Genomic DNA, 21,405 nt, shown 5'->3' on the forward strand with positions numbered 1-21,405 from the left:
GCTAAATATAATAATGACAGGATGTTTGTTTTTTGGTCAACCGCCTTAAAGGGACATTTCACCCAAAAATTATAATTCTGACATCATTTACTCCCCCTCAGGTTGTTCCCAACCTGTATAAATTTCTTTGTTCTGCTGAACAACAAAGTAAGATATTTGGAAGAATGTCAGTAACCATACAGATCTCATCCCTCATTTACTGCCATAGTAGGGAAAATAAATGCGATGGGAGTTGATGATGGGAAAGAGATCTGTTCAGTTACTGACATTCTTACAAATATCTCTCTTTGTGTTTAGCAATACATAGAAATGTATACAGGTTTGGAACAACCTGAGGGGGAGAAAATGATGTCAGAGTTTGGTGAACCATCCCTTAAAGAACAACCTCTAGAAGCTATGCTTTCGTTTGTTTAGATGAAATGGGTGCAGTCTGATTCATCAACATTTTTTCTCTTCTTTCTCAGATGAGAGAGACAATAATTTTACAATAAACATGTTTTGCCGACATTTCAGTACACTAGCTAAAGCCAGACTAAAGCCTCAAAACTCTATGGAAATGGCCAATAATAGAATAATGTTGTTAGATTTTGTAAAACGGTGTCAGATGATATGCATCGTGCACATCTCTAGTCTCTATCTCATTTCTCCCTCTTTGTAAACGGATGGAGTGTCTGTGTCCAAAGGAGATTATCGTCACACAGACACAAGGCCATGCGTGCTGAGACTTCTGTCTGGATGTGCCTGCTAACACATCTGACCTGAAGCAGGACACAGAGAAACACAACGGGGGTCTGGAAGGGTGGGTGTGCGGGTTTATGATGACATTTTTCTAATAGTGTCCTAAAAGTGGGGTCTAAACCCCCGCCAGCTATGACTCCTTTGTTAACACAGTACATATTTTTCAGCCCTTCACACTATATTGACGTCTACAGATTTTCTGTGGTTTATAGAATTTTTGTTGTTATTACAAGATTTTGTTTTTGTGCGTTTATGCCTTTAACATATTTTATTATATTATGACTGTATGATATTATACATTATTATGCAGCATTATTATATTTTCATTATTTATTATAGTGTGTTTTCAGTGTTATCATATTTTCTCTCAGTCTAATACAGAGAAACTAAACTTTTATGAGGTTTTATACTAGCTATCACACTTTGTGAATCCGTTCAAACACAATTATTTCTTTTTGCAATTTAGTTTTAAACAACAAGCAAAGACCACACAAGGTAGCTGCACATATACTAACATTTAAAGACAGACTGAAATGCACTGGAGGCACATTTAAATAGAGTTTATTTATATAGGATATGTTTAAATACATTTCATTGTATATTTATGCATATATTTATTTGAGGTATAGCAGTTAGTATGCAGTGTTTTATCTAGTATATTTCTGATAATACACAGGTTACCAAAAATAAGTTTCCTAAATGCAACATTCTAAAGTTTCGTTGACATATTAGATTTCAGTCCTTTTATTAGACGAGAGAAAGAATGACAGCAGACAGACAGCAGTTCTAAACAGGAAAATGATTTAACTTTATGTATAATGAGAATCTGCTCTCTTAAATTGTACTTAAATAAAAATGATCATCTAGAATGACACTGACCACCAAAACGTAGCTCTATTAACATATTCCCTGTTCTTCTTTTTAAACAAACTTGTGTGAACGGTTGTGTTCCTTTCGCATCATTGACAAGTACTCATAGTATGTTAATATATTTCCAAAGGTTTCAAAATAAAGACAAAGCACGACATCCACTAAGACTAAGTTTACTTTGTTTTGACTACATTTTGATTCATGAATTATGTACAAGTCAAATAATCGGAACACGCACTGTTCCCAACAACAATATCTCGAGTCAAAATCCCCGCAAGGTTCTTCAATCCAGCATCTTTTACCGGTTATGTTCAGGAAGTTGATCTTCCGGAGTACTCCTGACATCTTTTCTTTTGCTCTGAAAAAGGGAAATGAAATGTTTGTGAGGTCACTGCTTGCATTTGGGAAGGCCGATGGACGTTACGGTTTTGATGTGCATATTCTCACCTTTCAGGAGAAGCTCGACCTCTTCGTTTTCATCCACACCCACTGGTCTCAGGATCATGGCGAAGAAGATGGCCACCAATATCACCTGAAATTCAAAATAACCAGCAAAAAAGAAACAAACAAAAGTGAGTTACAACGAAAGAAGTTTCAGTTTTAAGTCAGATTTTTCTCAAGAATGTCTTTTACCTTGAGAGGCTGCAGGAGGAAGATGCTCTGGACCAGAGACAGTGTCAGGGTGATCACCCACTGTATGGACGACTCTCTGCCGTACTGGAATCCGTACAGCAGTGTGAAGAAGGTGGAGATGCCGCTCATGAAGAAAAGAAGAGCCCATCCGACAAACAGAAACCACCACGGCAACCACCAACCCTTCTTCTTCTGTGGTTCCTGCACGATTACGGTACTAGGACACAAACACACACAAAAAACGTTTATGGAAAGAACCAATTCAAATTTTAAAAGACCCGCTGAAGAAATGGTTTAGGCCCGGAGTTAACTTGTATTACTCAGGGGTTGAAAGTTCTTAGTTGTGTTTAAATACATGAAGTGTATGGAGGTGCAAAATGAATGTAGATTGTAGTGGTAAAATAATCTGATTTGGGTCAATTTGATGAGAAATGTTCAATGACTTCATATTGAGATCTTCAACAATATTGACTTTTGCTCGCAGACTTGACAAATCTGAGCTCAGTTTGACACATTCTTGACATTTGAGATTTCTGAGTTTTTGAGTGCTCATATCTGATACTTAGAAATCATTTCCATTTGTTCTCCATTTAATTTGATCGAACCTCCGCGAAATTATTGTGATTTTGAAGAGATCTTTTGTTTTTTTAAGGAAGGTTTAAGCATCAGATAAGTGTCTTGTAAAACTGAATCATCCTCACGTTTGGGCCGCGTGTCTGAGAGACGCCAGCTCGGCCTTCTTCAACAAAACACCCAGCGTCCCCCTGGCCTGTCGGAGCTCTTCGTTGAGGAAACAGCCCTTTTCTCCAACGTGATCCAGAAGACGACTGACGTGACTTAAAGAGTAAAACACGAAGCGGCTGCAATACGACCAGTGAGGATCACCAACAATTTCCACTGCGGAAAAACAACAGAATGACGATTTGTTTTATATGACATTTTTCTGGCATGGGGGACTACGTTAAAGTGAAAGTTCACCCAAAAAATTAATTCTGTCTTTCTTCCGCAGAACACAAAAGAAGATATTTTGAAGAATGTTGTTAACTGGTCCCCATTCACTTGCAATGGTTTTGTGTCCATACAATAGAAGTGAATGGGGTCCAGTGGGGTCTTCGGTTAACAACTTTCTTTAAAATATCTTCTTTTAGTGTTCTGCAGAAGAAAGAAAGTCATGCAGGTCTGAAATGACAAGAGGGTGAGTTTTTTTTGCGTCACTTTAATGTAAGAGACTTTTTTAAAGGAACACGTATTTCAAAAGATGTCAGTTAAAGGGAAAGTAAACACAAAAAGAAAAGTCATCAATTTTCTTGCTTCTGCAGAACACAAAAGAAAACATGTTGAAGAACGTTGCTAACCGAACAACATTTGCCCCACAATGACTTCCAATTGTACACACAACACTGAAGCGTTTCTCAAAATATCTTCTTTTGGGTTCCACAGAAGTTTTGAACCACAAGGACGAATAAACTTTTTGTTTTAGGTGAATTAACCCTTTAAGTGCACTTTTTCAAATGAGGTGAGATTTCTGTAGTGATCAATGAACCTGTCATCCTCTCAATCAGGTCGTGGACTTTGTTCAGAGCCCAGAAGAGATCTCCGTTGCTTTCGGACCCCAGATCCTTGCCCAACATGTTTTTGGGGTTTTTGCTGAGACACACCAACAGATCCATAATTTCCTGCGGGCGGGAACACAACACGCACTTTTAACAACCTACAGTTTTGCTTACAGGAGAGAGAGAGTGAATGTAATGTTACAGAAAAACTGCTGAACCTGAATGATGGTGTTCATGGACACAGAGGCAGGGATGACTGCTTTGTTCTTGATGATGTTACTTTCCTCTTTGTTGTCGATAAGACGTGGCTTGATGTGACGGAAGATGGTAATGATGAGAATGTTGATGGGAAACATGAAGAGTCCGCTCTCCACCGCCACCATCAGCTCCTGCCAGGTCAGTGCGAAAGACCCTGAAAAACAAATGAATGTAAGTTAAAAATTCATTTTTTTACTTCATATTAATCGCATTTTGACAAAACATACTCTTAAAAACATGATGGATTGGTGTAAATACCAAAATGTGCCGGCACATTTGAGTGTTACAAAGGGAAAATTTGCACGAAAGGTCTGACCTATCTTCAGGAGGACGGGAGACTCTTCATCCGTTGGAAGGTTCCAAAACATGATGTTAATGGCCATGGTACAGAGCAGGAGAGACATACAGCAGGCGACCCTCTGCACCCGGGTGAAGGGGCTGCGGCGTGGCGGGTCCACGACCGACACCCAGATGTGCTCGTCACGGAAGCCGGATGATGTCCGAGTCTGGAAAATGTCACTGGGAAGGAAAACAGGGAAGAAGGTTTGGACGAACTTCTGATGATCTAAAAGAAACCGTATGACCTGAAGCTACTTGGCTTTTGTTCTCACTGCAAAATGGGTATCAAAACTTTTGTCTAGTATTGCACATAAAATTTTGTTTTAGTGATAAGTCGTGGTCCTACCCAAAGCTTGCGATTTCATTGTTCTTGGCCGAGTTGAAGGTTCTCTTGCAGGTCTCGCCTCTCAGCCAGGTGGAGCACAAAAAGTGTGTGATCTCTTGTGTCTGTAAATCTTGAACCGTCAGTCTGTTCAGGTACCTGAAAAATGTGAGACAAATGCAAGTATTCATCTCAAACTCTTAAGTTTCTGGTAGTTTTTGCCAGTGTATTATTGTTCGTTCTCTTTTATTGTTTTGGAACTGATATTGTTAAATGTTGTTTATGTTGCTGTTCGGTGAAAATAATACAAATTAATATAATAAAAACAACTAATTATGACAAAGTAATAATAATTAATGACGTTTTAAACCTGGTTAAATGAATGAAATGAAAGAATAATTCGATTTTTATACATTTCCCTATCAAAACTGTTCCTCTGTCATCCATTTATAATGTGAGTGAAGTGTTTCCTCTCTCTAACACTTAAAAATAAACTGCTATTTTATTTTTCTGTTGCCATTTAAAGTAAATTTCCTGTATAAATTTCAATAATTTATTTACAAGTTTATTTAGTTTAATTTGTGCTTCTAGCTTTTGTGAATAAAATAAAGCACACAGGAAAAGTGAAAGTGGCACAAAAGTGAAATGCACTCATTTTAAAGCGCTATCACTTTCTGCTTTGCTATGCAAAACTAAGAAAATGCATGCAAAGGAAAGGCTTTCAAACACTTACCAGTCCGGGTCTCCTGACGAGTTATCATGCCAAATCTCAATGCTCTCCAATGTACCGAGAGAGAAGGGTATGCTGAGCAGGAACACGTCAACACCTCCTCTCTCAAACACCGGCTTATCCGCATCAGACAGGTTGTAAGTGTCACTTTTTCCTTCCTCGAAGTAAAGGATGGCCTTTACCTGTCAGAGAAAATCACTTTTCATTTAGTTTAATTAAAGGCACTGAATGTCAGATAACAACCGTATGTAAACAGTATGGTTTACCTTAGCACTGGTGCCAGCATTTCTTCTGTGACCTGTCTGAAAAGTTATAAGATAGTTGTACTCGGCACATGGGTGGTTGTCATCCAGAAGAGTCATCTTTCGCTGTGGATACAGATATTTCATCATGTCACAATTATGTTTTGACAAAATGCATCATTTTAAAGAGGCTTTTAAACACCGTACTGTGTTTTGCCCAATGGATGTTTGGTTTGTGAGCATCTTATAAAATTATCCCTTAAAAAAAAATAAGCCTTGGTTTTACATTTACATTTACATTCATGCATTTGGCAGAGGCTTTTTTCCAAAGCAACTTACATTGCAATATACTGTACATTTGTATCCGAGTATATACAAACCCCTGGGATCGAAGGAACTGGAGAAAATGTTATTTTTAAAGTCTAGAAACCATATTTTTTTAAGGACTGATTAACATTTACCTTATATTTACTTTAAAGTTCACGATTAAACTAAAAAGAGTATTTTGAATGATCTTTTATTTTTTATATATTATTAGTGTTTATATTCATTTTTATTTTATTTAACCATTTTGTATTTTATTTCATTTTATTATGTTGCTCTATGAGTTTAATTTTTTTTAAATTACAGTTTCAGTTTAAAATTACATTCTATTTATTTCTATTTAATAATAGTTACTTAACTTATTTTAGCTTATTGCTGAGGCAAAATTTCATTAGTAGTCTATCAATTTTTATTTAGCCCTATATTTTATTTTAACTGAATTAACAAACCTTTTTTAATCCTGCTGTGGTTTAGTACAAAAATCTTAATACTGTAGTTAAACCCTGGTTATTTTTCATAAGGAATAGCAGTCTGTGTATTATCATTCTAGATTTCTTTCAACAAATGTTTTGCTTGTAACTTCAGTGTTACATTGTGCATACTGTCCTTCGAGTAAATGTGAATGTGCACCGTACCGTTCGGAGAGCTTTGCGGTCTGCGTACCAGGCCCACGCTAGGACCACCAGAAAGACGGCAAAGAAACAGCTCAGCAACACCACCACGATATAGTTCTCATTCACGGTGGCGAAGAGCGCCGCCGTCTGGGACAAATCCACTTGGTTGGGCATCACAAAGAAGGAGCTTCCGAAGAACGTCGTGTGGTTGCACAAGCAGTGGGTTAAGCTTGGTGTTGTTTTGGGACCGACCTGTCAGACGGAAGAAAGATCACAGTAAATCACACGTTTGTTACAGAGTTGAATATTCGCTTGTTGTGAAGTCTTACCATGCAACCATCTCTACTCCACTGTTCAAGGTCTGTGTCCCAAAAGAGACACTTGGTGACAAAAACAGAGACTTTCACGGTCAGCTGATTGCTTGAAGTGTAATTGATTGGAATTATGGCCACCTTCCAGCTGGAATAACCTCCTTTTCTCATCTCTGGGGTGATCAGCCAGCGATAACCCTCTATAATAATACAGAGAGATAGAGAGAGAGAGAGGGAAAGGATAAATCTCATATCTTTTTGCAACATACATTTTTTTCCATAAATCAATATTATTATATTGCAAGAATACTTTGTGTTTTAAAATAGAAAACAGTGTCGTCAAAGTTAACACTTATATGAATACTTTCTTATTTCATTATTCTGAGATGAAAACCAGGAAAGGATTTGAATGTCATATTTGGAAAAGTATCACTTGTGGTACAAAACTTTTTCATTCAAAGAATGATTGAAATCCAACCCAAGACCAGATCTCCGCAGAATGGGACTTTGTTTTACAATTTAATCTTCTAACGGGAACATTATTCTTCTAGTTATACTAATAAACAATGTTTCGCTATTTTTTAAACGTTACCTTTAAGGCCTATAGTAGCACTTGCAGTTGCATTTTGGTTAGTGCCGTTGGACGTAGACGGGAACAGCTGAAAAGCGAGGGTGACGTTTTTATTTGGTGACACCGTAACAATCACCGTCATATTGACGTCTGTAGTGTTGAAGGACGAGGTGACGGAATATCCAGATTTCCAGTCGATGGAAACTACTTCAGGTTCGCTGGCACCCGTGCGGGGCAGAAATATCTGCACAGAGGAGTTTGAGTTTCAGATGACGTTGTGCACAGAGCACCCTCCACTAAATAGTATACTGTGAAGAAAGCTCAATGTTCTCACCTCAATGTTCTCTGAAAGACCTTTCAGTTTGATGTTGGTGTTTTCATCCTGCAAAGAGAAGCTGCATGTTGTTCCCGTGATGCTTTCGTTGGACTTGTCCTCCATTGGATTCACTTTGAACTGGAACAGCTGCAATGAAACAAAGGATGAAGATTTTTATCGGTAAAATCATTACGTCATAAAGGTGAACAGTTCATTTCATTAAAATGTTACGAAAAACGCAATGATGTGAGAGGAAGGAAAACAAATAACGTTCTTATTAGTCAACAGTCTTTTGCCACAACGATCCCGAAAAAGGGCACAATGACACCAACGATGTTTATTAAGAAATCACACCAAGTATCTACAAATAGAGTGCATTCTTGAATTCTTACCCATATGAAATATGAGAGTAAATGGCAATGGCACATTATTGAGAACACACCTGGACATTGACTTTCCCAGAAGGCAGCTGGCCTGACAAAGCAGAAAAAGATGGCAGATGGCAATATGTGCCATTACTTGAGCCGACCTCCGATCCACCCAGTTGTTGGGGGGTTTTCCTATGGATGAGACGGAGAGCTTTATGAACACCGGAGCATTACATCAAAGATGAGCTACTGTACGTAACAATAAAAGGCTTTTAAAATCACAGACCTGTCAACAAACAAGGTTCCTGTCGGCATCTCCTGCGTGACAGGTCCGTCTTTGACCGCCGCATAAATGAGTCCAGCCAAAGTGATCAGCTCCTCAAACTGTTTGAATATAGAAGCATTCACCAATGAATGGCTATGACAACAATACAGAGGATTCATAAATGTGGAGAGCAATAATCCAACCAAACTCGACTTACGTCCTCCATGTTATCGAGGCCACACTCTTGTGTATACAGCAACATGGCCGAAGTGCTGTTCATAACTGCAGAAGCCATATCCACAGGAATTGGAAGAGTGAGTTTTACAACATTGTATATTCCTCTTAGATATAGGAGCTTTCAGGGAAACGAAGAGCGAGAAAAGAATTACATTCATACATTGTGTTGGAAGACAAATTGAACAGTGTAAAGATTTAAAAGCACAGAGAATGTGCTCTCTGGTTAAAAATGTGTTGTGTGTAAGAAACGCTACATACTCGATTGTCCTTTGTCAACACATCTACCGTTGTTTCCAAATCCTTTAATATCAGTCGGACATTCTGCAAAATTACAAGAAGAGGAAACATGTTCATTTACTGGTTCATCTACTCCTCTGGTTAGATCTAGTTGATTTATTTTATAAAAATGAACAAAAATAAAAATAGTAGTAGTTTGCTGGCATCATGTTTAGGCCTAATGCACCCTGAAGAAATATTTCATTTACACATGTATGGGGGGTCGTCTTAGACGGACCGAATTACTAACCTCCAACAACACAGGAAGAGTGCTTACTGCCCCCAGACCAGTTATTGTGTTGATAGATCTACGGTGTCTGTGCTTTCCTTCGCTTGACTTCAGATGTATATTTGTATCTGCAACGACACAATCGCATCAATACATTTTGTGTTCCGTTCATTTTGTCTCAGATGTATTGCTTCTGACCACCAAGTAGAATTGTTTTATGGGATGCCTTTGTATTTGCATACCTAGCGTGCAGAGGGAGCCAAAGCTCATGGTGCAGTTGGGTGTGGTCACTAGACGAAATGGCTCGGTGTCCAAATAGGTGCAAACAAGATGGCGTGGAAAGTTGAGGTCACTGCCTTGATTTGTAACAAGAGGGACATTACACAGGTTTATTCAAAATGGTTAATGCACATATACAAGAACAACATTTCGGAAACATTTAAGAAAAGCTTCTTTAGGTTTAATAGAACGTCCTTCTTATAGAGAAACGTCTTTACGGGGTTCACAAATTGGCTAGTTCCTTGAAAAGTTCAGGGTTACTTAAAGTTGTGGTTCTGCTACGGCTTTATTTTCATTTTAAATTAGTTTTACATCACAACATACTGATATTTATCGAAATGATTTTAACAGTTTCAAACGAGACACAGTACAATTTAAATCAATTGTTCTCGCAAAATGCGTTACATATTACACAAGAAAAGGTTGTCAAAATCTTTTTCCTATTCAAATTTCAGTTTGTCCTTGTGTGAGAAAGACTTTTTTGAGTTTTTAAATCTTAAGGTGTATCTTGGACCCTTTTTTTTTATAAACCAAGTTCTCTTGAAACACTCAAAAAAGAATCACGTTTTTTACACCTTGCCATCCAAATGTGAATGCATAATCTTCCACGCACATATCAAGATTTTGAACAAACAAACTTTGAGCGTCCAGACACTCTTGACTGTGCGTATGCACGCTGTTAGGATAAAATCTATACTACAATGTTATATGAATGAGGCCCCAGACCCATTTTGATTCTTTTCATAGATGTCTACCATATTCATAAGCTGAGCGGTGAAAGATTTTTCCAAATTTATAGTTCTTTCTGCTTTTTTACCAGAATTGCTCTCTCTCTCTCACTCTCTCTATTAATATACATATATTTCTGTGACTGTTATATTTTTATGCAGTTGGTCATTCTTTGTCATATAAGGACAGTACGTTCAGAGAGTCTACGATGAAACTTTGAGTCTTACCACGCATGGGATCTCCACTCATCGAGTCCGGATTGACCCACCAGCGTCCAGGTCCTGTAGAAAGGGTCCGTAAGAACTCCTTAACCTCATCATTCAGGTCTCTCAGAAGATGTCCTCCTCGATCCTCACAGCTTTTCTGAGCTTCAGCCCATGACATAGACTCCTCGACAAAGTCGTACGCGACGTCCCCGTGGATGTTCTCAAAGATGCTGTCATAATTATTTTGGTGGTGTCCATCATCCTCTTTCCCATCAATAGAAATCGCTAGTGACATCAAAACAATTGAAATCCAACAATAAACGGGCACCTGCTTCGAGGCAGCCATGGTCGAAAGCTGGAAACAACCTCCACCTGAGAGAAGTTTGTGAGGACTGGAAAACAGCGAGCCTATGTACGCAAATGTGAGATCTCACTTTGTGAAAACAGTGAATGTGAACTAACTTCATTAGGGAAATGGGAGACACTCAAATACATGCAAAGTCTGACTTTAAGCTAAGACGTTTCATTCCAAAAGGCCTCTACTATTGTTTTTTCCATGATCATTTCTGTGATACAGAATTTAATGAGTCTTACGGTTCTGTGCTTTGATGAAGAGTAGATTCACTGTCTCATCATTCTCCTTATTCTTAGTTATCTAGATTTTACAAACAAATACTGTGCCAGTACCACGGTAGACTGATGTAAAATAGTCATTTTGATCCCATGAACTGATAACCATGAGTGATATCCATATTAATGTACAATGGTACATACACTTTATTTTAAACAATACCGTGGTACTAGAGGTACATTGGCAGAGAAGTGCATTTGGTATTTGTATTCATTGATTTATCTGTGACGAAATACTTTTTGTCAATTTTAAATGAGTTGTAACCAATTCCAGACTTTATTGGGAAACAATTTTTTACATAAAAGCTACAAATGATATTTTTGTTTGTGGTTGTGAGGAGCAGCCTTTCATTTGTGTGTGTTTAAATACTTAAAGGAATGACTACAGTATGAATTCAATCATATAATTTATAATATAATTACGTCTGCTTAAAAAAAGGCATGGTTTCCATAACAAGTCCCGTAATGAAACACCATCTGTTTACCATTACAACTATTGCAAGATTCATTAAAAAATAGTTTTAGGCATTAATTTAGTAGGATTTACAACAGCACACTCATGGAAAACAAACTACTTTCCATTAAAACGAATACAATTTCAATTTTCAATTTTTATTTTTATTTTTTATTTATTGAGCGATTACATCACTAAGTTGAATCACTATTATCTTACACTTAGCTGCTATATTACCAATACTATATATAAACACTTAAAGATGTGTTTTTTTAGAATGTCGTATTATTACGTCTGTTCTCGCGAGGTTTCATGCAGGAAGTGAAGCGGCGTGGATTCAGGTTTCCTGCACGCGCATAACAGACTCATGGCGGGGAGACTGAAGGTGAATAAGCGTTGCGTTCCTGTGCTCAGATAAACATGAAGTTTATTTGTAAACATAGAGTTATCACTTTAAATACAACGTGCTTTTACTGATTTAACGACTGACTTCTTTCCTTGTTTTGTGCCTCACAAATATTAAATCAGTTCTTGGTTTTCTTTACCGCTGATCTGACGTTACGTGCTGAAATGAGCTTTTGATGGACAGTAACACTTCTACATTAACAGCGTACAATAAAATATTAATGATTGTTAAAAACTTTACTTATATAGTTCATTGAATATGGTCATGAATGAACATGGTCCCTGGCATTGTGCTGCCTTATACATTTTTGTGTTTTAGTAATAAACATAATATATAAATACTGAAGTGAAGAATTCAAATTGTATTAGACAAAAGCAATTAGATTAGTTACATTCATTTATAATATAATTCAAGTACACTTTTCAAGACATTTCGTAGGGTAACATATATATATTGTGTATTCTTCACAATGCAGTAAGTTAGTTTATAAACACTCGTTGTTGGACTCTGTAAAAAGTGAATATACTTATTTTTTATGATTCATTATGCATAGCCCTGGATGATATTGAAGTGTTGAATGTGTACCTGATGATGAGATCATTTTTATAAGTCTACACAATCCTTTATTATGTGTATTTGTGTTGTTGGGAATCTTTTATGTTTGCCATGCCATGAGTTTACCTGAAATAATGTCAAAAGAGCTTCTGCTTAATCGTCACTTAAGTCTCCTCTCCCATGTCTACAGAAACAAGCCAAGGATGCTGTAAAGATCATTGGATGTGGCGGTGCCCTGTTCTTCGGGTACCTCACGGCATCCGGAGACGAGCATTTTTACGCGAATGCTCTGATGCCTGTGCTGCAAAGACTTGTGGGAGCGGAGACGGCTCATGACATGGCTGTGCGGTCAATTGGCCTTGGTCTTGTGCCTCGGAACCGTTACAAGGACCCAGCATCATTGGTTAGTGCATCACGTTAAAGAACATTAAATAACATTAAATAACCATTGCCGTACCGTCAGGACACTATGTGCACAGGACATTGTTCATATTTATTACAAACAGCCTTGTATGATTATCACATTATTTATTTCCATCAGGAGGTTAACGTGTTGGGTCAAAGGTTCCAGAACCCGGTTGGGATAGCAGCAGGCTTTGACAAGCATGGCGAGGCAGTGGATGGGCTTTATAAACTTGGCTTTGGTTTTGTTGAGGTGGGAACAGTAACTCCAAAACCACAGGAAGGAAACCAGAAACCACGTGTGTTTAGACTGGAGTCAGACCAAGCGGTCATTAACAGGTACAGCATGTGTCCACGGCTGTAACCAAATCCCTCCCAATATTCAGATTAGTGTCTGACCAGTATGGGTTCTTTTGATAGTTGATTCCTCAGTTATTGGACTTTGTCTGGCTAAATCCTAAATATGAGTTGACATTATTTTTTGCTTAGTTGAGTTTTTATCTAAGAATTGAATGGATCAAATCTAGACATTCAACTTACACCCACTATTTGCTCGGTCTGTAAATCATTGAGAATTTGATGGACATAATATTTTCATATGAAATTTGGTCAAGTTCAAAACGTGAGATTTGACTAAAACTGGCTCAACGTAATGTATAAAACTAAACAAAACAAATACTGAAACGTATTAGCTCTATGGGGAAATTATTAATGTGATACTCAAGTCTGTCACTTTTATAATTTGAGTGCTTGGATGTAATCTGTTTCGGTCAGTGATTCATCTCATAACACTAACAACGTGGTCAGCACAAAGCATATATAATCTTTTTGTAATTGAACCCATTTAAATATAGTTTTGTTTTTGCCTTGCATAGGTTTGGTTGTAGGGAGGAGGGCATGTCACGCAACATGTGTGCGTTTAGATTTACTTCATTTGGTTAGTGACATAAAGCTGGGGACGAAATTGCAGCCTAATATTGTAGAATTTGATAAGATGAATAGCCTTGCGAGTTATTGACAAAAAATTATGGGTTTCCTCCTCCCGTTCAACACTAGCTTATTAGTTTTGCTTTCCTAACTCTATAGGTTTTATTATTTCCATGAAACATTGTTTGTACATTTACTTGTCAAACCCAGGTTTCCTCTAGGAGGCTTCCTTGAAAGACATGCATGCCTGGCTTTAAATTAAATAACATTAGCATCTTCCGTCAGTGCACACACCCCGTGTTTATTCTGACCATGGAATTTATGCAAATGAGGTGCAGGACAGCCCTGCCCTAAGGAAAAAGCTTGCAATGTAACATCAACTCATTATGACGCACTTTGTGTCATTAAACATATAAAATACACTTCCATCTGCTTTGTTGTCGGGTCAGTGTAGTTGTGTAGCTCAGACCTATTCATGTTTTGTGTCTCTTTCTGCTGTGTGCATGTGTGCATTTTTGTTTTATTTACAGAGCAATAGCATTTGTTGTGAACCAATCAAGTTATACAAGAGTATAGTTTGTCCATGAATATACTCTTGTTTTACTTTTTAATGTTTATTTTTTGCGTTCTTAATGTCTGCCAGATTTTTCACAGGTGCTCAAAAGGGCGGAGTCCTTTGAAAATGAGAAGTTGTGCATTCTGCATGTTTTGAATGCCAAATGCTGCTCGTTATTTGAAAGTTTGGATTTTCTCTTTCATGAACTCAAAGTACTGATGTGTGTTTATGTGTCATGAATGTAAATTATGTTTTGCTCTCAATTAAATCAATCTTTGGTAGCCCATATAATAGCACATATTGACGTAAATTTTGCAGGCCTGCCTCAAGCGCTCAAACTAAATCAGAGTCTAAATAAACCTTGAATGTTTAAGCTTTATTCAAGTCAAAGATGTTGTCCAAACCGCACGGTGCTCCTTGTTGCAGTCCCCTCAATAGACACATTTGTGTTTGAACAGATTAATATAAAAATATATATATTGTTTATTTCAGATATGGATTCAACAGTTGCGGCCTTTCTGCTGTGCATGACAGACTGAAAGCCAGAGAACTCACGCAGTCAGCGCTGACGGCAGGTAAACATCATTGAACCGCCACAAAATCTTACTCGGTTTTGTTGTTTAACTTTAGGGCTGATTTTGTAGAATTTCCGTTTCTCCAGGTTTAAGATTCAATTCAATTTATTTATGTAGCGCTTTTCACAATGTGCGGAAAGGTAAAACACAGCACAGTGCATTGTGTTTATAGGCCAAGCAAGATCGTTCTAATAAATAATATCTAATAAATAATTGCAGTCTCCGTTATTATTTTCTCGAACATTGCGAAAATAGCTTTGTAACACTCTGCCTCAAATGGTTTGGAAAAAAACAAGACATTCACAGTGTGTCATTCAGTGCTCGACTGTGGACTTTCATCAAACATGCGCAGTGATTTTTCCTACTTATTTGAATACGTCTCTGCATCTTTTCCACAACAGAATGTAATATCCTCGCCGTCCGCTCTCAGCAGGTAAACCTCTCGGCATCAATCTCGGCAAGAACAAGATTTCCACAGATGCGGTGGCAGATTATGTGGAGGGGGTGCGGACGCTGGGCCCACTCGCTGACTATCTGGTGGTCAACGTGAGCAGCCCTAATACTCCTGGCCTTAGGAACCTACAGGGCAAGGAACAACTGCGCCACCTTCTGGACAAGGTAGTGCATGATTCTGGGGCAGAATCTCTAATCTGATGTGACGTCACATATTTCCAAATTAGAAATGATATTCTCAACATCAATGACATGGTTACACAAACTAGCAGTTTGCAAGCACACATCACATGTCAGTCCAAAATTTCTTCAATTATGAAAAACAGAGCTACAGGGCCACAAAACATGTCAAAATGCCTTTACTTGTTTAACTATTACTTTAGTTTTTATTGCTTAAATATGGGTGTGTAAATGAATGCCTGTGACATTGGAAATAAGAAAGCAGATTGGCCTTGAAAGGCAATTTGTGCCATGCAAATCAAATGGCATGTGTGGACTTTTTCACAATGTTTTTTTGTTCCACAGGTTGATATTTGCAGTATGTTTTTCCTTTAATGGACGAATAACTCTGTATCACTTGTGTCACACGTGCTACGTATTTGACAGAGATGGACAGATTCATTTGATGGTTTTATGGGCCAGTTTCCCGGACAGGGATCATTTTAATCCATCACTAGGCTTTGGTTAAATTAGAACATTTAAATCGTTTTGACAAACAGGCCTTTTAAACAAACATTACGTTTGTGCATTTGAAGACAACACAATGGCACTGATATATTTTAAGATGTGTCGTTGCGGGTAGTTTTCAGTTTGGACAGCTCTAACATTAATTGTAATCCCTGTCCGGGAAACAGCCCCTAAGAGTTTAAAGATTGAGCATTTATTTACCAAGCATCCTCTTTTATTGTTTATCATATCACTCTACTATTAAATCAAGCTCAAGCTAGCGAAGTGTGTTTGAGGTTTCATGAGAGTTTAATGTGGTTGATCAAATGAGTCTTTGGCTATGCAGGTGTTGAAAGAGCGAGATTCTCTGCCGTGTAAGAAGCGTCCACCGGTCCTGGTGAAAATCGCCCCTGATCTTACTTCACAGGACAAAAAAGACATCGCCGAGGTCATCATGGAGGTTGGTCTCAAATATGTGACCCTGGATCACAACACCAGTCTTAAGTAGCACGGGAACATTTTTAATAAAAGACAAAAATACAATGTACTGGTGAAAATTATTGATTTTTCTTCATTAGGATATTAAGTAAAGATCATGTTTCATGAAGATATTTTGTTAATTTCGTACCTAAATTTCTCAATATTTTGATTTGTTTGCACTCTTCGATTCCAGAGTTTTAAACGATTGTATCTCAGATATTGTCCTATTCTAACAACTCATACATCAATAGAAAGTTTATTTATTCAGCTTTCAGAATATTTATTTCGAAAAATTGACCCATAAAACTGGATTTGTTGTCCAGGGTCACGTATCATCATTATTGTTAGCACTGCAGTCAGACCTGAATTATTGAAGTCCTTTTTTTGCCTTGACCTGTATTGATTTAGGTTGGTATTGATGGCTTAATGGTTTCCAACACCACTGTTTCCAGACCTGAGACTTTAGAAGACCCCAACAAACTTGAGATCGGAGGACTCAGCGGTCAGCCTCTCAAAGAAATGTCCACGCAGATGGTGCGAGAGATGTACTCCTTGACCCAAGGTACCCTTACATGCTGAAAACCAGAAGTCTTGTGATTCTTATGTTTCATATATAGTTCGGGTAGTTAGTAGTTTTCATAAGAGAAATTCATTTTTGTGTGAGTCTGTAGGAAAGATACCCATCGTTGGTGTCGGCGGGGTGGCCAGTGGGCAGGATGCTCTGGATAAGATCCGTGCCGGAGCATGTTTGGTTCAGCTTTACACCGCTCTGGTGTATCAGGGTCCACCTATTGTCAACAAGATCAAAAGAGAACTGGACGATCTTTTGAAGTACGCATAACAATTTTTTTATTCAATTTTCAATTTTAAGCTTTGGTGTATATTTTGTTGTGGGGAGTACTGAATATTTGAAGAGTTTGGTTCCAAATTTTTTAAAATCGTGTTTTTTTTATTGTGCATTCTAATTAATGTTAATCATACTGCAGTTGGTTTGTTTTGATTTAAAGGGGTCATATGGCACGAATACCTGTTTTTCTGTGTCTTTGCTCATGCATGTATTAGACACTTAAAATTGCAAAAATTAAAGTGTCAGAACAAAAGATGCATTCTATCTAAGACCTGCCTGATACGCCTCGTGTAGCCACACCCCCATAAATCTACGTCAGTTAGTGGTATGATTTGACTAAGACCTGGGCGTAAGGTGGGCAAGTAAGGTGGGCGTACCCGTCAGTAAAATTGCTTTGGAACCTGATGTTCCAAATATGGTAAGAGGCGTTACATTTCCTTCACAAGCTTGCAGTATTCAACCAATCACTACAAACTGGTTAACTGGCCAATCATAGCACACATCGCTTTTCAGAGTAAAAAATCTGCGTGTTTCAGAGAGGTGGAGCAAAGAGGAGATAAAAACATGCACGTTATGTGGAAAATACAACGTTTTTGAACCTTAAATCGTGTACACATTACATAACATCTAAAACAAACGCTAATATTCATTTTAGCCGTGACATATGACCCCTTTAAGCCATAATAACTAAAAAAGTACAGCTAACTAACACAATAAAAAAACATGATAATATTATAACTAATATTTTATCATTATTTGGATAAATCATGATGACAAGAATAGGTTGCTGCTGTTAAATACCTGTATGCTTCAAAAAGTGCCTGAAAGCTTCATCTTCATATGTGGGGCTGTATGACAAAAATCTTGTTCTGGTTAAATACTTTCTTCTAAATGACAAAAATACCTAGTTTAATATTTATTTGTTTGAACACTCATTGAACTGATTTTAATTATCTCTGTTCTTTTTTTAATAGAACACAAGGGTTTACGTCTGTATTTGAGGCAGTAGGCGCTGATCACAGACCAGCTGAGGTGACGGCACATAAGCAGACTCAAGAGAAAGCGACACATAGTGCCTGACCTCAGAACGGTTTGCATTTAACTCTTTCCACACGGGTGGAAGAACTGTACATTTATCTACCTCCACAATAGAGGAATCACCAGGAAATTAATTGCATTTCAGATATGTTATGGTGACTTGTTGGTATGTTGAATGAAATCTTGGCAAATGTTGCTGAGTCAAGTCCTTCAGTTAAAGGGATGTAACGATTTAAATAAAACATTTACATGACTTTGGTGTGTATATATATATATATATATATATATATATATATATATATATATATATAATCCTTAATCGAAAAGGATTGTTTCTTGAGCTAAATTGCGTTTACAAAGAGGTGGGGATAATAGTTATTGTTAAAACATGATTCTCAAACCAACCGTTGTTTGCGTATATTATCTCACAAGGCTTTTTTAATGAAAGCATCTTACAGTTTGATGAATACATTATTCAAATAAAGACATGATCAAAGAAAAACCCTCAACGTGTTGACTGGTCTACATTTTCTAAAGACATTTTCAATGCAGTTTGCATTTTTTTCTAATTCACATGGTTTCAAAGCACCATCACAGAATATAAAAAATAACATCAGTTTTATTTAAAGTTCCAGTGAAATAAAAAATGACAATGCCTATTATTTCATGAAATATTGCTGTGTTTATTGTAAATGGTTTATCAATGTGGGTCATAATATTTTTACATTTGTGTGCCCTTATAATCTTTAGTTAAGATCTGATAATGTACTTCCTTCCTGTTATATCCATCTTAAATGATGTGTGTTAGACGGCTTGGGAGGAGCATCCTTTAACTCCTCCCTTCCAACTGTCAGTCTGCTTTCAGTCATATTACAAAATGCAACGGCTGTTTTTATATATCCAATCAAATCGCAAAGAAAGATTAAAGCCACCCCCACTATTTTTCTCTTTGGAAACTCCATTTCAATCGGAATAAAATAAAGAAATAGAAACAATTGCATTTTCGGTTCACGTGGACTTTAAAGACAATTATGCTTTAATATATTTATCAGTAATAAAACCCCCAGTGAGCATAAATGACCTTTGTATTGCATAGAAGTTTTTTTTAGATATGAAGAATCTGGGATGAGACTTGAGCAAAAGCCTTTGTTCACTCTCCATTTAATGTCATGATGCTAGTAGAAACAGATGAGATTAAATCAAAGGGAGCTTTGGGATTCATCATATTATGAAAGTGTGTATTTGTTTCTCACGAACTGTGGATTCTTTTCTAATAAAGATTACGGTCTCTTTAATCATAAAATATACAGCACTTGATCTGAGGTACCATGCTGTCAAATTCTTTCATAAGAGTAACTGCAAGTCAGGGAAATAATAGAAGCGCAAGTGTCTGGATCTGTTACCTGGGTCTGAGTTGTTAATCGGGCCGGTACTTCGCCTCAGGCGGTGGGCAGATCTGCTTTATGTGAAATGTGTGGAGCAAAGGACTGATAAGACTTTGTGATCTCACACAAAGCTCGGAGACGTGACTGAAGTCTAAGAACCTGACAACTGTGACCCCATCAAATCAAAAAAAAAGTGAAGCTATGTCAGTTTTATTTAGCTGGTCAAGATTTATATGAAACACAAATGTATGAATTGAATTAAAGGTGGTCTTGAACTACAGAAGACATCTTCACTTTTAATTCAATGGATGGATCAGGTTAGAAAGTTTGCCTAAGGAGATGACGTATTCACGAATCACGTTTTCACCTTTTAGGGCTCCTGTAGAAACAAAATGGCAAATTCCACTTAAGGGGACCCGCGGTGTATGTAGACAGAAACAGCTCATTCTAAGGTAATAAAAACATAACGCTCCATAATGTAAGGTCTTTATACACCTGTGAAGACATTGTTATGCATATTATCTGTCGATAGATCCTCCAAAAAATGCACATAGGACCTTTAATGTTTCATGGTAGATGGCAAAACCACAGTAAAACGTTAAAATTGACTTTCACCTTTAGCTTTCACAGCCATATTTTTTCAGATGTACTAATTTCAATCTGATGGCCTGGAGAATAATTCATGTGACAGCTGTACTGGGAGGAGTTAAAGATGAGAGATACATTTTCTCTTAGGACATTCAGTTCCCGCATCTCAGCTTTGATCATACACGCTCGGTTACAACACACACGTCCTTCTAATCTTAATATGACCCAAATAACATTTGGAAGAATACTGTATATAACACTATGAGTTCTATTCTTTATAATCAACATAAGAACCCTTGCCCAAGGTTTTGTTCACTTTGTGTGGATTTTTGTATCACTGAAAAGCATGACAACAAAAAGCATACTTGAAAGATGACTTTCAACCCCATGAGCATACATTTCATGACATCACTGCTGTTGCTTAAAAACACACACGGCCAGAGGTGGTTTGGACATAATTGTTTCGACAAAATAATCTGTGTAATCTAGGCCAAAACAGCTAAAAACAAGAAAAGAAAACAACATATTTTTTTAAGCACTTCTGGCTGTATCTCAAACTACCCTTCACTGTCTCCTTGCCAACGGCAGTCCCTCCAAAGAACTGATTTCCATATCTGTACTCATTCGGGAAAACACACACACGTTCACAGAACTCCGGGCCACCATGTGACTGGGGTAAACATCACCTATTCAGTAACAATTCACTGATGTTTAAAGTGTATATTTTACATTTTTAGAAAGCATAATTTTGCCAGTAAAATAGTTTCAGATGTTTCTCCTAAAATAGCTTAAGAAAATTTAAAACATATGAGACATTGTTTAAGTAAATGAAGTGTAGGGAGGTGTGAAATGAACGTGTTTTGTAAAGGGGAAAATAATCTGGATTTGGGTCAATTTGATCTGAAATGTTCAAATTCATATTGAGATCTTCAATTATATTGTCTTGATTGCAGACATTACAAATCTGAACTCAGTTTGAGACATTGTTGACATCTCTTCTGACAGAGACATTTGTGAGATTTCTTTTCTCAGG

General features: G+C 37.4%; 2 protein-coding genes across 4 annotated transcripts; one reads left to right on the forward strand and one right to left on the reverse strand.

Annotated features, from left to right (window-relative positions):
* Window positions 1–1,385: 1,385 nt before the first annotated feature.
* Window positions 1,386–10,781, reverse strand: LOC130426164 (polycystic kidney disease protein 1-like 2). The gene is made up of 21 exons (XM_056752758.1): window positions 10,432–10,781; window positions 9,439–9,552; window positions 9,218–9,324; window positions 8,950–9,012; window positions 8,672–8,809; window positions 8,476–8,573; window positions 8,264–8,381; window positions 7,840–7,968; window positions 7,527–7,749; window positions 6,953–7,134; window positions 6,645–6,875; window positions 5,710–5,811; window positions 5,447–5,625; window positions 4,738–4,872; window positions 4,369–4,571; window positions 4,013–4,206; window positions 3,785–3,917; window positions 2,943–3,138; window positions 2,242–2,458; window positions 2,056–2,140; window positions 1,386–1,966 (listed from the first exon to the last, which is right to left on the reverse strand). The coding sequence occupies exons 1-21, from the start codon at window positions 10,754–10,756 to the stop codon at window positions 1,920–1,922; spliced, it is 3,219 nt and encodes a 1,072-aa protein (XP_056608736.1). The 5' UTR covers window positions 10,757–10,781; the 3' UTR covers window positions 1,386–1,919.
* A 1,011-nt stretch (window positions 10,782–11,792) lies between these two features.
* dhodh (dihydroorotate dehydrogenase) lies at window positions 11,793–19,348 on the forward strand. Of its 3 annotated transcripts, none has more exons than XR_008906549.1 (9): window positions 11,793–11,879; window positions 12,646–12,858; window positions 12,997–13,196; window positions 14,833–14,915; window positions 15,346–15,533; window positions 16,381–16,494; window positions 16,923–17,076; window positions 17,179–17,345; window positions 18,336–19,348. XR_008906549.1 is itself a non-coding variant. In XM_056746754.1 (9 exons), the coding sequence occupies exons 1-9, from the start codon at window positions 11,862–11,864 to the stop codon at window positions 18,439–18,441; spliced, it is 1,233 nt and encodes a 410-aa protein (XP_056602732.1). In that variant the 5' UTR covers window positions 11,793–11,861; the 3' UTR covers window positions 18,442–19,345. The 3 variants fall into 3 exon arrangements, 2 of the variants coding, with proteins under 2 accessions (XP_056602732.1, XP_056602653.1); XM_056746754.1 differs by having other exon boundaries at window positions 15,349–15,533; window positions 17,186–17,345; window positions 18,336–19,345; XM_056746675.1 differs by having other exon boundaries at window positions 17,186–17,345; window positions 18,336–19,343.
* Window positions 19,349–21,405: the final 2,057 nt, after the last annotated feature.

This window comes from Triplophysa dalaica, chromosome 1, assembly GCF_015846415.1.
Source record: "Triplophysa dalaica isolate WHDGS20190420 chromosome 1, ASM1584641v1, whole genome shotgun sequence".
Lineage (NCBI taxonomy): Eukaryota > Metazoa > Chordata > Actinopteri > Cypriniformes > Nemacheilidae > Triplophysa > Triplophysa dalaica.

Coding starts and splice junctions, on each gene's coding strand:
- LOC130426164 (XM_056752758.1), bottom strand. CDS start 10,756: ATGGCTGCCTCGAAGCAGGTGCCCGTTTATTGTTGGATTTCAATTGTT. Junction 5,812..6,644: donor ACCGCAAAGCTCTCCGAACG/GTACGGTGCACA, acceptor CTGTATCCACAG/CGAAAGATGACTCTTCTGGA. Junction 3,139..3,784: donor CCTGATTGAGAGGATGACAG/GTTCATTGATCA, acceptor GTTTTTCCGCAG/TGGAAATTGTTGGTGATCCT.
- dhodh (XM_056746675.1), top strand. Junction 17,077..17,185: donor GATGTACTCCTTGACCCAAG/GTACCCTTACAT, acceptor GTGAGTCTGTAG/GAAAGATACCCATCGTTGGT. Junction 17,346..18,335: donor GAACTGGACGATCTTTTGAA/GTACGCATAACA, acceptor TTTTTTTAATAG/AACACAAGGGTTTACGTCTG.